The sequence below is a fragment of the Sinohyriopsis cumingii genome, chromosome 19, assembly GCF_028554795.1.
Source record: "Sinohyriopsis cumingii isolate HCF-2022 chromosome 19, ASM2855479v2, whole genome shotgun sequence".
Taxonomy (NCBI): Eukaryota; Metazoa; Mollusca; class Bivalvia; order Unionida; family Unionidae; genus Sinohyriopsis; species Sinohyriopsis cumingii.
In genome coordinates this window covers 31,123,616-31,139,612 of record NC_142979.1, presented here as the reverse complement: position 1 = coordinate 31,139,612, position 15,997 = coordinate 31,123,616, and the positions used below count along the sequence as shown (strand labels likewise).

Sequence of the window (15,997 nt, the reverse complement as noted above, 5' to 3'; positions counted from 1 at the left end):
AGTAGTAACATTTCTTGTATTTATTAATGGCCTGGCTAGGTATGCTTAAGACCAACACACATGTAGGAAAAAAAACATGGGTTTAAATTTCTTGGATCTTTTCCCACCCCTGTCAGAAAATTGCCTGGCTACAACGTACATCCATGTTGATTGATTGCATGTACATGTACCTGTTAGAGCATACAAAAGCAGAAATAAAAGTGCTTTGTTTACTGGTTATCAATTTGTCAGAGTTTCTATTCTGTGTCCTTACGATTCCTAAGACCCACTTGGAAACATTATTGAAAGCAGTAATACACATGAAACTTGTAAAGAGTTTACTAATGAATGCAATACTGTTTAAATTGTACATTGTGGCATATGTGTCCTAAATCATTCCAAAGTTCTACAAGAATAGCATGGCATTGTATATTAAAATAAACCAGTGATACTAAGAAAGGGTTGCTCTGTACCTTTACCAATAAACTTTGACAATAACATTGTTTATTACAGAGTGTTACAATTTTGATAATGCTCTGAATTGTTTCCTGCCTCAAGAGAACATCATTCAGTCAGGGCAGTTCCTATATGTACCAGCTACTGTTAAGTGTTACACTTTGATGTTTCAAAATTTACATTAATTGTTGAACGAAAATGTTGCAGAACCACACTCCTTAAAGCTAAAAAGAGGTTAGTTTGTGGAAAACAAATTTTGACTAGTTTTGTAAAACAATTTTGAACTAAGAAATGCAAAATATTTATCTGCATTAGATGAAAATTATATGTACAGAATTTACTCCTGCTGAAAATATTAAGTGTTTACATTTTTTCATCACTTTCACCTGTCCATTTATTATTATTAAACTCATCAAAGGACCAAGCCAGCAATCCTAAGTATATTTTTGAAGCTGGTGTTTAAAATGCAGCATCATGTATTTTGTAGAGACTGCATAAAAACAGTAAGTCTGTGCTAAAAGTAATCACACACTGAGTTCCTGAGAAAATGTGTCCCATGGACATGTATATTTGTGTCACAAGTACTAAACAGACTGGAGTATTAGAGGTTGTATTTTGGATTGCACTGTGTATATTTCATTGTTAGTGAACATGATACACAAACAATTTAAAAGTTACTGGGGGAATGAAACAATAAATAGTCTCAGGATTCTTTGCTTGAAAATTTATCTTCCATCAATCTCTCTCTCTCTTTCACACACACACACACACACACACACACACACACAGAGTTTTTGGATATTGAATGACATTCTGTACAGTTTAAAAAGAGCATTTGAGTCAGCAGAGCTTGTTGTACAGTCAGCAATAAAGTTTAAATTAAATGCATTATCTTTCAGGTTTCTCCTTAATCAATAACTTAGGTTCATCTCATTATGCTTAACTGGCTTTAGTTCAGCTCTGTTACTACCACACTTTTAAAACTAAAGAAAGTAACTGTGACTCACATTTTATTCTTAACTAAATTGAGGTAAGTTTTATTTGTATGATCACATTCATTCATACATGCCAGACCTGTATGCATCCTACTCAGGAGACCCTTTCTTACCAGTGAAGTAGGAAGTTTGAGTATATATGAGATCTCAGAAATACTTAATTACGCGTATTTAGACGCCAATTTTTGATCTGGGACACAGAAAATCACTGAGGCGGGAGTCCTTCATACGCATGTAATAGGTGTGCGGCAAAGTTCAAAGACTTGCCAGTCCTGCTTCAGCCACCTGCTTTGTGGGAAAATGTGTTGATCAGTTAGCTGTGCTGATATTTACAATGACAGAATTCAGTGAATGAAAGACCCGTTGATGTACATACATGTTGCCATTATAAGTGTACATTAAAAAGAACATGATGCATTAGCTGGGCGGGAAGTTCAAAGGCTTTGACTGGCAGCAGGGTGGGAAAATGTACTTACATTTACAGAGATTGAATTCAGAGTCAGAAAGACCCAGAGATGTACATGCAGCCATTTATGAAAGGACATCAAATAAACAACTTTAGGTTTCGTTATTGTGTTAATTTCCGAATGTATCGGAATAAGTAGTGCACATGACATCAGAATCAAAACATGTTGAGACTTAGACAAAATGCCCTTCGTAAATTTGGGTAAGTATTTTGGGGTTAAATGGCAAACTTACGAAGATTGTAATGAGATTCAGAAGAGTGCTAAAGCTGCTAGAATTGATAGTTCAGGTAGGACAGTAGCTAAGTGTAAGAAAGTCTGTGATGCCTAGCTTAGTGTTTGGAATAAGTCCTTACTTGGATTGACAAAATTCAAAACCACTCTGATGGATGAACAAGAGCTATTTAAGAGGTACATTGACTGACCATACTTTTTTTAAAAATGCCCCTCACCTTAGCCTGGTTAGTTCTAGTGTTGTAGCAAAATGTATTCATCAAGACATCAGTAGCTAGGCCTAGTTTTGATATCAATTACGTTGACAAACAAACTCTTGCCCATTCACAAGCATATGTTTTGATAGCTGATTGACCATTAACCCTTTTCCAAGTAAGGTAGCAACTATCAATTTCCTGCATGATATCCTTTGATGATAAAACATACAGACATGTGTTTTAAGATCAGAATCGGTGATCTGGATATATATTAACTGCCTCTTGTACACTATTTCATCATAAAATTAGTTTGAAACTATAAGTGAACCAGTAGGCCTAATGGGAAATAATGGCAGACTTCGCTAAATCTGGGATGTACCAGTTTATTAGATTGTCTGTTTTTGTAAATCATCGGGCAAATATTTTCAAAAAATATACAAATCATTGAAAGCAAAACCAAGGTATTATTTTATTAAAGATTTAACTTTCAAATGCAGAATTTGTAGGTCAGAAACATATGGGACAATGCTATGTTGTGGAATTCGCGAGATGCGCTTTAAGGTCTAAGCTGTTTTCCGACTTGACACGTATTTGCAGAAATACAGGGAAAAAACAGCAAATCAGATACTATTTAACCATTGCCTAAAATTACTACAAGGACGTAGACAAATAAATAAACCATAAATTTGCAATCCTGTCAATGAACTGTTGTAATGAAGCTGTATTAAAGTGAGTGATCACATTACAAAAACCTCTCCATCTAAAAATAGATGCACTTACGTCTGTGTTGATTCTGTAGGAAAGAAGGGACTGCAACTTTTGATGGTGGGACTCTGGACTCCTGGTTTCAAAATCCTAGCGAGACCTCTGATATATATGTTTATTCAATGGTAAACTTGCCATATTAATGACTACACTGGACAACAAATTTTTACAAAAGTCATGTTACTGAAATAAAATTAGTCAATTCTTATCAATTTTTATGTGCTGAACACGAATATGACAGTCAAATTGCAAAATTGGCTCTAGTTTTTTTGTAATCTGCAAGAAATTAATGTTTACATAACGAAATGCATTCCAATAGTAAAAGGTCAACTGTAATAGCCTACCTATAAAAAATCAAGTCATTGACTACATCTTAGATTTCTTCGCCTGTCTCTTGTACAGCTGTTCGGGAGCATCTCTGAGGAGTGTCCAGCAGTAGTCAGCCAGCATTGTAGTGGACCATTTTCCCTGGTATCTTTGTTCCATTGTTGCGATATCTTGATGAAAACGTTCGCCGTGTTCATCACTAACAATACCACAGTTGCTAGGAAAGAAATCCAAATGGGAATGAAGGAAGTGAATCTTTAGAGACATATTGCAGCCAAGTTTCTTATACTTCATCAACATGTCTTCTACTAGTTCCTTATAGTTTTCTGCCCTAACATTTCCGAGGAAGTTTGTAGAAACTAGGCGAAAAGCATTCCATGCTTGTTTCGCGTCACCTTCCAGCAAGTTGTTGAACCGGTCATCTTTGAAAAGCTCTCGAATCTGAGGACCCACAAAAACTCCCTCTTTAATCTTTGCTTCGCTGAGTCGAGGGAATTTTTCATGCAGGTATCGGAATGCTGGCAAAGTCCGGTCAATGGCTTTCACGAAGTTCTTCATCAAACCTAGTTTGATGTGAAGGGGTGGTAGCAAGATTTTCTGAGCCTCAACCAGAGCTGGGTGTTGGATATTCTTCTCTCCAATGGCTACATTCTGCCTGTGAGTCCATTCCTTCCTCATGTAGTGCATTTCCCTTGCTCGGCTATCCCACTCGCATAAGAAACACATGTATTTTGTATATCCTTGCTGCAGTCCCATTAAAAGGGCAACTACCTTCAAATCACCACAGAGGTGCCAGCTGTACTTGTTATACTCAATGGAATTCAGTAGCTGCCTTAAGTTATCGTATGTCTCTTTCATGTGGACAGCATACGCTACTGGAATAGATGGAAGAATGTTTCCATTGTGCAAAAGCACAGCCTTGAGACTCAGTTTCGAAGAGTCCACAAATAGTCTCCATTCTTGTGGGTCATGAGTGATTTTTAAAGCATTCACGAGGCCCTCAATATCGGAACAGAATATCAGATTACTTTCCTTTCTGAAGAAAGGCTCCAATTGCTGGTGGCGCTTTCGATATGCAGTAATTATGACATCTTCTTCTAGAAGATTCCATTGTTGGAGTCTTGATCCTAGCAATTCTGCCTTGTTCTTTGATAAGTCCAAATCACGAATCAGGTCATTTAGTTCTTCCTGTGTTATTCTGTGTGGGGTTGATGATGCACCACAGTGAAAATCTGGATCACTGCATGCTGATGGACCAGGAGAAGAACAGGTTGACTCACCTTTGTCTTCGTCAGATGAATCAAGAGAATATTCTGCTGGAGGTTCTGGAATAGGAAGTCCCTCACCATGTGGAACTGGTCTCAATGCAGACGGAATGTTTGGGTAGACTATTCTCGACTTCTTTCGCTTCGTTATTCCGCCGGAAAGAGGAGGAACCAAGCAGAAGTAACAGTCATTTAGGTGGTTGCTTGGCTCTCTCCACACCACTGGGACTGCAAACGGCATTGATGACCTTTTGCAATTCAACCACTGTGAAAGCTGTGTTGTACATGTAGCACAGCATATATGCGGAGCCCAAGGCTTGTCTTGGTCACCAACCTTGCATCCGAAGTAAAGATGATATGCCTTCTTCACTTGAGAATTGATACTTTTCTTCTGGTTGGCAAATGTCACTTCCCCACAAATATAGCAAAAATTGTCCGCGGTATTAACACACTTTCGAGGCATTACTGTTCTTTATTGTACGTAAATGGATAAAATAATAAGTTTTATGTAACAGTAGCTTGAACTGTCTCGCACAACGTCTAAAATATTTTAAATGCTGAACCTATCTGATTGGGCTTTATATAGTACACTGCTTACGTCAGCTTCAGCAGCCGCCTGGCATTAGTATAATAGGCCTACACATGTATAGTACACTGCTGACGTCAACTTACTTCAGCAGCCGCATGGCATTAGTATTGCATTGCATCAGAAAATGATGCAATCAACTGTGGATGATGTGAGCATGATGGTATTATGCAATGTTACATCATTATTCCGGATGTTGCTGCAGTCCTACTGGAGAAATTTACACAGTGAAACATAGAAAATGAGGTATATGAATATCTTCAAAACGAGAGCCAATACAAATTTTTCACGGTTATATTCGTGTTCGGCACACCAAAATACTACAGATTAGGGCCTTTTCAAGTCAGTAATGATTTCACTGTTGACCAGTGCTATGCATATTGTGACCTGTTACCCACAGTAGGTTAGCTGTGTACTGTACATGCAAATGAATATAGGAATTAGATGAATGAACTGTACATTAACTAGAAAAGGAGCCAATATTTTTTGTTGACATAATTACTTTAGACTGAACTTATTTTCTGAATGATAATATTTGCAGTGGTTAATGAAGATTACTAAAAACTTTCATAGAACTGAGCTGTGTAAGTCATTGATTACATGGTTTACACCCCACAAGTTGTGGCATGTTACAGTCTAGGATTGTCCTTTGGGCAGTCAGGCAGTCATATGGGCTGGGGTAGGCATCCTTGGGTGGGGTAGGCATCCTTTTCAGTCCTCAGATGATAACTTATGTTCTGGTGAATGGATTGTAAGACAGCTTGGTACACACTCTCATTAACCCAAAGATAAACCTTATTGGGTGTATTAATATTCATTGTACAACTGTATAACATCTATCAAACTAGTCAAGCAAGGCATTTAAGTGCATTGATATTCACTTTTTCACTGTACAGCATCTATCAAAACAGAAAAACTAGGCTTTTGGGATTTTGTTTCTCCAATACTAATATGATTTACTTTTCCAAGTGATGCTTAGGTTTTTAGTAAAATGAGACTTTTGTGTACATTTATATTCACAGCTTCTCCTTACAATTATATGTAGGATTTTTCAAGTGATGCAGATCTGCCACAAGTCATATGGAAATGGCCCCTAAAATACAGACTTGTGGAATAAAAGCACAATTTGAAGAAAAACTGTTTTTTATTTTGGGTGGTAAAATCTGGATACCTGATTGTCCATGTTTGGTTCAGATCCATGGCTTCATACAAGATTCATTGGAGTTGGTCAGGAAGCCAAACTACTTCACAGTTGGTCAGGAAACCAAACTACTTCACAGTTGGTCAGAAAACCAGACTATTTCACAGTTGGTCAGGAAACCAAACTACTTCACAGTTGGTCAGAAAACCAGACTATTTCACAGTTGGTCAGGAAACCAAACTACTTCACAGGAGTACGTCAGATCTTTAAACTGCATATATTGTGTGATACAAAATGTGTACATGCTCCAGCTGTTGCTTATTAGAATTTTCCTAAAATGGCATCCAATGAGTGATACATTTTAAGGGAAGAAAATAAGTCTCATAAAAAGTTATAAGAGTTGGTACAAAAAATAAAAAGGAATATTCAGATTCTTGAGGGAAAGGCTACAGTTATGTTTATTGGACATCCTGTGTTGATTTTGAGAATGTCTCATGGCAAGAAAGATGATTGCTTCTGCCACATGAAATTTAATTATTTTTAAGGATTACATCAAGTTGAGGGATAGCAGGAAACCATTGAGCTCCATAGGGTTTGGAACTACAGTTTGTAAAATTGCACTGGAGGTAATTAAGGGCAAAGTATACTTTACAAAGTTTTTAGTTGAACACAATATTTACCATTGCTGCATTAGTCTTGAATCACACTTTTAATGTATGTATCTTGTAAATATGTTTTCCAACTTGACAATAGCAGTACATGATGTTTTTTTACACCTAGCAGAAGCTGGTCAAACTTAGGGAATAAAATTGACTGCCTTACTGAGAAGATCTTGTTAGAGTTGGCAGGTCTATGGTTAGATTTTTAGATTACCACTGCCGTTGTTAAATCTTTAATATTTTGTTCTTTTTTTAGTTGCACTCCAATTTCCAGAGGGTCTATTGCTGTATGCTTGTACTATTGCTGATATTATCCAAGAGTAAGTCTTCCTTTTTCACTTTTTTACACCCTGTCCCCATTCTTCTTCCAGTAGCAATACATATTTCTAAACTGGGACAGACTTTAAATAAAATTTTGCATATCTCAGAGATGCCAATCTCTCCTGACTTTGGTTGAATTATTCTTAACCAAAATTTACACCATTACTTTTACTTCTGTCGGATTTTGTTTTGTCCTATACTATCTTTTATAAGAACACAGGAACTTGAGTATCGCTATATCTTGATCACTGAGATGCTTGTAATTCACTTGCTGATCCTCCAGCGCTGACTGAGACTGAAAGCAATTAACCTGGCGTCAGATGGAATGCACGTGGAGCAGATGCTTGACCAGCAGAAGTCTTCAAAGCTGCAGGGTCACACATGGCACAGAAGTTGATCAAACTTTTCCAGCCAGTGTGACTCGGGGAGACTATATTCTTGCTGTCAATATCCAGCAAAATCCTCACCAGAATTCATCTATATGACCATATGCATCAGTCCCTTAGTGTCATTGTGACTTCAGGAAAAGATGAAACAAGTTTGGAGGAGTGTCGATTTATCAATCTCTGACTGGTCAACTTCTAGTGGCACATTAAAGTTGTAAATTAATATTGTGATCATATGTGTGGAAAAACTTGAAGGAGCATGACCATATTTTAACTAGCAATTGTATAAACAATGTCTGTTTTTTGCTACTTGCTGATAATAATTTAACTGGGATCAAATCATTCACACTTCTGACAGAGACCTAATAAGACACCTTGCATCCAGAACAGTGACATTTTGATCCTGGTATCTAGAGATGAGGTTCCAGACAATGCTAATGAAGACAACGATGATACTACTACCAGACCCTGAGAGAGGACTTTACCATCAACCAAGCCAAGGACAGCATAGCAACTCTCATTTCATGCTTTGAGCAGACATCAGCAATATTTACCAATGATGACAGAAAACAGAATCTATGGTCACCTTCAATAATCATTGCGGATAAATCTACCAAAGCATCCAGGCAAGCAGAGGATAGTCACACAATAAATATCTGTACAAACATGTTCTAATAAATAATAAAGTTAAATAAACACAAGTCAGTAGATGTATTTATTAATTTATTTCAATCATTATTGAATATATATACATGTACTTATATATGTTTTGATGAAATCATAAAATATTAATGTGCATGATTCTATTATCCAGAAAATAAATTAATCCAGACATTCACTGGGAGTGAAGGTATCTGGATTAACAAGGTTCCACTGTATAATGTTGCAAAACCTCATTGCTTTGGTTTTCATCCTGTCTCAGTAGATAACTAGATTGAAACACTCTTGATAAATGTATCAAAGAAAATAAGAGTTGTAAAAGGTTAGAGATTTTATGAAACACCAATAGACCCTAAAAGTGTGCAATACTTTTTCCAAACTGATCAACAGCTGTACAGTGTGTAGAGACCCGTAATTATTCTTATGCTTGCATTCTTCCAGGTTTTCTGGGGCTGACACACTGATCATGGGAGATGTAACTTACAGAGCCCCTTGCCCATAATTATATTCTTCTAGGTTTGCTGGGGCTGGCACACTGATTATGGGAGATGTAACTTAAGGGGCACCGAGCTCATCCTTATAATATTCTAGTTTTACTGGGGCAGACACACTGTTTATGGAAGATGTAACTTACAGATTAATCATTTTTATGTTCTTCCAGGTTTACTGGGGCTGACACACTGATTATGGAAGATGTAACTTACAGATTAATCATTTTTATGTTCTTCCAGGTTTACTGGGGTTGACACACTGATTATGGGAGATGTAACTTACAGATTAATCATTTTTATGTTCTTCCAGGTTTACTGGGGCAGACACACTGATTATGGGAGATGTAACTTACAGATTAATCATTTTTATGTTCTTCCAGGTTTACTGGGGCTGACACACTGATTATGGGAGATGTAACTTATGGAGCATGCTGTGTGGATGATTTCACTGCCAAAGCACTTGGAGCAAATCTCATGGTACACTATGGACACAGTTGTCTCGGTAGGTATTATATGAGTGTAAGAAAAGAGGAGCATACCCACTGTTAGACAATGACCTGGTTTAGTTTGGAATTTGTATTCATGCATTGTTACATTATGATTATCACTTTGACCATGACCCGTGCAGGGTTCAGCCTTGCAGCTCCAAAACATAAAGCACTGCTGGGTGAAAGCCCATCTATTAATCTTAAGACTTCACACAATTTTACAATGGTCTCACCTCTTTGGTGATGATATTCCTGATTATCAGTCCCTCACACCATGTGATGCATGGCACTGTGTGGATACATGACCTTAAAATAACATATATGTACTCAAGGCTGTAATTAGAATCAAAGGAAGAAATAGAAGCTACAAAACTAACCTTTGTTATCGCCTACAAGATACAGTTTGGGAGCTAGCTGCCATCACACTCAACCAAATATGTCTATTATGGAATTATTGTGTATTTTCAAAGCCTTTAATCTGCTAAATGAAGAAAAAAACTTTTTCAAATCATAAGAAAAGCAGTAGGTAATGTTGCGGGGTGAGATTCTATATAAAATTTGTATGAAAGAAATATATCATTTCATTTAATTATAAAACATTGGAAAGGGATAAAATAAACAGTAAATGAATAAGACTGTAACTGTACTGCGCCAGTAAATCCTTAATGGAAAACTGAAAATTTTCCAGTACATATTAATGAATGAAATGTGATCAGTTTTGTGTTATTGTTTACAATTAAAGATGTCCTCTTTGAATATTTTGAAATAAATTTCATCAGTATCCAGGAGCTGTGCTGCTGTGTGTGACAGACACACACACACACATGTGAATTAAAAATAGAAATATGATTGGTGTACAGATTTAATGGGAATTAAAAATAGAAATATGATTGGTGTGCAGATTTAATGGGAATTAAAAATAGAAATAAGATTGGTGTGCAGATTTAGTGGGAATTATAATAGAAATAAGATTGGTGTACGGATTTAATGGGAATTAAAAATAGAAATATGATTAGTGTACAGATTTAATGGGAATTAAAAAAAGAAATATGATTGGTGTGCAGATTTAATGGGAATTGAAAATAGAAATATTGGTGTGCAGATTTAATGGGAATTAAAATAGAAATAAGATTATATTTTGCCATGTGTTAACAATTAAAGATATTTAAATATATGTAAGTATTATGTAATTCTGGAAATGTGTGAAATTTGTATTGGAAGTTTAAATTTAGCAGTTTTACACAACATCACCATATATTACAGCAAAAACTTATGAAAGATTTTATGACTTCAATACAAGAGTCATGAATAGTGGTATGCAGATTTTATTGGGGATTTAAAATAGAAATAGGATTATATTTTGCTATGTGTTAGTAATGAAAAGGTTCAGTGGTAATGCATTCAAGTAACCAGATTTTTTTTTAATTACGTAGAATATTCGATTATAATTTCAGAATATAACAACCTTTCTTTCATTTCCAGTTCCTATAGACATGACCGAAGGTATACAGATGTTGTATGTATTTGTTGACATCAAAATAGACACTCTGCATTTCCTGGAGACAGTCAGACACAACTTTAGCCAAGGGTCTTGCCTTGCCTTTGTCAGCACTATACAGTTTGTAACAACTCTACAGGTAATGCATAATTACTACCATGTATACTTCCTTATAAGTCGAGTCCAAATGCATACTGCACAGATCCTAAATAATGTGCTGGCAGATCTGGGTCTGTGCTGTTTGATCGGAGTACTCAGTAGAACAAACAAAATAGAGCCAGATCTGCAGGCACATTATGCTGTGGCAGATCAGGATCTTTGTTGTTTGAAGTTTGACTCAGCTTATAAGTGAACATATACAGTGCTAGAAAACTGTGAAACTCATCTATCAGAGTGAATTTTCACATATTCGTGCCTTACTGTCAACCCAAATTTCTTGAATTTATGCCACAATGGTTCCATTTCTCTCATGACTGCTTTAGGTTTCGATGCCAAGAACAGACACCTGTTCATGGGAAATTTGTCTTTTGTTTTGAAACTTTTATTTCCAGTATACCTTTTAAATTTGAGCATTTTCTGGTCTATGTAACAGCATTGACATAAATGGTACCTGACGTAAACTGAGCCAAACAGACGAGGGTGATCAGACTTGTTCTTTCCACTCAGAGAAGGAAGTTTAGTGCCATAAAACTTGTTTTGAAAGGCCACTGCTGTGAGACAACCTGTCTTGTGTTATAACCTGTCAAGTGACTGCTCCGGTGGCCTAGTGGTTAGAGTGTCTGCCGCCTCAGAAGTGGGAGGTCATGGGTTTGAACCCCAGCCAAGTCATACCAAAGACTTACAAAAATGGTACTAACAGCTGTCTTGCTAGGTGCTCAGCATTAAGAGGCTAGTGTTAGGACTGGTCTGCCTGGTGTCAGGATAATGTGACTGGGTGGGACATCATGCTACATGTCTGCGGCATGATGCCCCAGTGTTAGACATCACTATAAACTGCCATACTACAGACATCGTAGTGATACTAACAGCTGCCTCGCTAGGCGCTCAGCATTAAGAGGCTAGTGTTAGGACTGGTCTGCCTGGTGTCAGGATAATGTGACTGGGTGGGACATCATACTACATGTCTGCAGCATGATGCCCCAGTGCTAGACATCGCTATAAACTGCCACACGGCAGACATTGTAGCGATATAACTGAAAAATTGTTAAAACTACATTAAAAATCCTACTCACACACACACACATGACCTGTCAGAAGAGACTACTATCTTGAGAGATTATTAATTTTTGCAGAAGAGGTGGTCTTTTAAGACAGGTTTTACTGTGCAAAATTTATACTTATGCTCTCTTGTCTTTGATTAGTTGAGTATTCTGAATTAATTCCAGCAGTGCTCCAAATGAATTCTAATATTGAATGTGCTGATGTGCCAGTAGTTTTGAATTTGCCAATAGTCTTGATGTATCACAATGATATAATCAAAAATGTCCTTGAATGAATTCACAATAATCCCAAGATAGTGATTTAGTATGAAAAGTATTGATGTTGAGCACTTTGTAATTCCAAAGAATAGTGTAAATAAATCCTCTCAAATTAAAAATGAACACTACAATAAGATTTATTCCACTTTGGGTGTTAAGGTAGGAATGAGCAACTCAGGTATAATATACCTTGATATAAAAACCTAACACACAATTTTTGAGCTGATGCCCTTTTGTATAGAAGTTGATTATGACTGAAATATACAAAATACACCCATTAATTTTGTCTTTTTTGAACCAGTTTTACTTATATGGCATTGTCCAATAAGAGAGGTTTCACTCTGTCAAGTCATAATGTAGATAGTTTACATTTTATATTATGTTAAATCTTCAAGTTTGCAGTATTTCAAATGATATATCATTATGAAGACATACATTTATTTCTTCTCTTTTTGAGAATTATTGTCCAAATTTATTTATGTTGTGTTCCTGTTTTTCAGTCTGTTAGCCAGGAGTTGAGGGAGGAGTATCAAGTGACCCTCCCACAGAGCAAGCCCTTATCTCCTGGGGAGATTCTTGGCTGCACCTCACCCAGGCTGTCAAATGTGGATGCCCTTATGTATGTTTAAACTTTGATGAAATAGTCTGTAAACTATCTTTAAGGGTCACATGACATAAGTATTAACTTGACTTACATTAAAGTGACTGTTGTATATAAATGACATAAAGTATTAGAACCTGAATTTAATTATTTCTGTTACATTGCATCTCATTTTATTTCCAATAATGTTTGATGCAAGTTTTTGTTATTTTGAACAGGTAGTGTTATATTGTATGAATTACATAGAAACTTATAAAAAGTCACACAAACATCGATAGTTTGAAGACAGATCAGGCACACACTCGTTAATGAGCTTGCTGTACTCCACATTTCCTTAGAATATTTCTTCAAGATGAAGCGAAGGGTTGCATTCCCAAATTGAATCATAAAAATTACCATTTTACCAAAGTTATGTCGAAATTTGTTTTGGCCATATCACTGAAATGTTTTATGAAATGTTACTGATAATTTAAGTCAGTGACTTGCAGTGAACGAGTTTCTGACTTTTGCATCTTAATGCATACTGTATGTGTGCTTATGTACTTTAGGATATGGCATGTAAACTAAAGTTGTTGTTGTTGTTATGGGGTTTAACGCCATTTTTCAGCACAAGATAGGCTATACATGGCGGCCAGTATTAATGGTGGAGGAAGAACCAGGTAAACTAAAGTGACCCATCACTTGGACAATTCTTGGGCCATAACCACTTAATTGATGTACAGTATGAATTGAAATTCATGCAGTCATACATTCCTGGTCTGCGTTTCTTTAACGAAATTCCATTTATTCTCCAAATTTCTTTCATTGCCAGACCCCCACAAACGTCCCAAGAGACTCATTCATAGCTACCACCTTGCAGCAAGAAGAAAAAAAAACTTCAGAAAAGGGACAGTAGAACACATTTGAAACACATATTCTCTGGGGTTTTATTCCAGACTTCTTTTGCTTCCCAAAGGAAAATGGCACTGTGTCCGGTCATTGACCTAATCACCCTAAATCAATTCATTCATGCCCCTTGGTTCTCAATGGAAACACCATGGCACTTTTTGAATGCCATCTAAGAGGGAGATTTTGTCATCACTGTAGGCATAAAAGATGCATACCAGCTTGTCCCTATTCACAAGGCTTCCAGGAAGTTCCTGCAATTTGCCCACATCATATACCAATTCAGGGCACTCCCATGGCAACATTAAGTTACCTAGACAAAATCCTGCAGAAGCATCAGGTGAGTTTTATCTTAAAACACGACCATTGTTACACTGGTTACCAATCTGGGCTTTCTCATCAACAACAAAAAATCTGACCTAGTACCATCTCAACAATTTGCTTACCTAGGTATGGAGTTCAGTATACAGGCAAAACATAGTTAATATCCTTCAGGATTCGGCATTGAAAATATGAACCATATTGGCTTCTTCTCTTTTGAGTAAAACTATCTGCAGAGGAATTCCTTTGCCTACTAGGCTTGTGCAACACAGCAGTAGAAATTGTTGTCCTAGGTCACATTTTTATGTACCCACTGCAATGATTCTTCTGTCCCAATAAAGGGCAAAGTCCCAATGGAGGGCAAAAGTATGCTCACTAGACCAACCCCTCATCATCTGCACACATCTGTGGAATTAGGGAAACCTAACTTGGCTCACGGTGGGTACATCTCAACCACTAGTGATTGCAGTTTGTACTGAAGGCTGGGGAGCCCAACTACTACCATCCTTTCAGGAAGCAAGCAGTACATGGTCTCACTAGGAAAAACATCTGCATATCAATATTATGGAGATGACAGCCATTGTGAAAGCTTTTCTCAGGTGGCAGGAATATCTTAATGGCAAGGGAGTCCTCATTCTGTCTGCATCTCAACAGTGGTGACTTATATCAAACAACAAGTAGTAGCCAAGTCCCAGAACCTTTGTGTCTTCGTGTGGAGCTTTCTAAAGTGGTGCTGTCAACAACAACTCCACGTACAAGGTCGCCATATCCTGGGATGCCTAACATACTAGCCAAGTCTTTGTCACAGAACAATCAACTAATACAGACAGAATGGTCTCCTCATCCCTCCATTTTCACTCGTATAGGTACGGGACAGTCAATGCTCTATCGATAGATTGGAGCAGCCTTGATGCATATGTCTACCCTCCAGAAATGATACAGAAAGAAAAAGAATCAGAGTGACACCTATCCTCATTGCACCACTCGGATGGGAGAATGACCTCATCAATCTTGCAATGGAAACTCCTAGCAGATTCGGATTTTCCATCATCTTCTTAAACAACCATGATGGCAGTTTCATCCCTACCCAGAGCTACTGAACCTGGATCATATTAAACAGGCCTTCAGAAAGAAACAATTCTCATTACCATTTGTGGAAAGAATTGCCCAAGCAAGAAGGCCATCATATGAAGGCAAATGGCATGTTTTCACCCAGTGGTACAAAAACCACACATTCTACCTCTCCAGGCATCCATTCTGTACATAGCTAACTTCCTACTCTGGCTCTTCAAAGAAAGTTTGGACCATTTATAATAAAAATTTACCTCTCCACAATCACTGACACCTTTCATCATCCTGAAAGAGATGATATCAGACAAAAAAAACTTATCCATCCTTCTCTCCAACTTTGAGTATACGTGGCCAGAAACATTTGCCAGTGTCCTAAATGTGTAACCTATCTTGAATATTAACCTGGCTGAACAAGACACCTTTTGAAACATTCTCAAGGGCATCTCTGATGCACCTTTCTTACAAGACCTGCTTCCTTATGGCATTAGTGATGGTGGGCAGAATTAGTTAAATACATGCCCTGACAGCAGACCTGAATTACATTAAGTTCTGATAAGATGGGTCAGTCATACTCATGGCAGAATCTTCTTTAATCGCCAAGAACAGGCTTCTGTCCATGGGTAACCAGACTTTACCTGGGAAACCACTGTCTAGTCTAGACACATCAGCTCAAGGCCACCTATACGACCCAGTTCGGGCTTTGAAGTGGTACCTTAATAGCAGAGAGTT

At 37.2% G+C, this 15,997-nt stretch overlaps 1 protein-coding gene across 1 annotated transcript in view; it reads left to right on the top strand.

Annotated features, from left to right (window-relative positions):
- LOC149775375 (2-(3-amino-3-carboxypropyl)histidine synthase subunit 1-like) overlaps nt 1-15,997 on the top strand; it is a 39,347-nt gene that overhangs the window by 12,222 nt on the left and 11,128 nt on the right. Inside the window, exons 4-7 of the mRNA XM_089944516.1 lie at nt 7,325-7,388; nt 9,307-9,428; nt 10,897-11,051; nt 12,891-13,009. Coding sequence (XP_089800642.1) covers nt 7,325-7,388; nt 9,307-9,428; nt 10,897-11,051; nt 12,891-13,009 — 460 coding nt within the window. The remainder of the gene's footprint in view (nt 1-7,324; nt 7,389-9,306; nt 9,429-10,896; nt 11,052-12,890; nt 13,010-15,997) is intronic.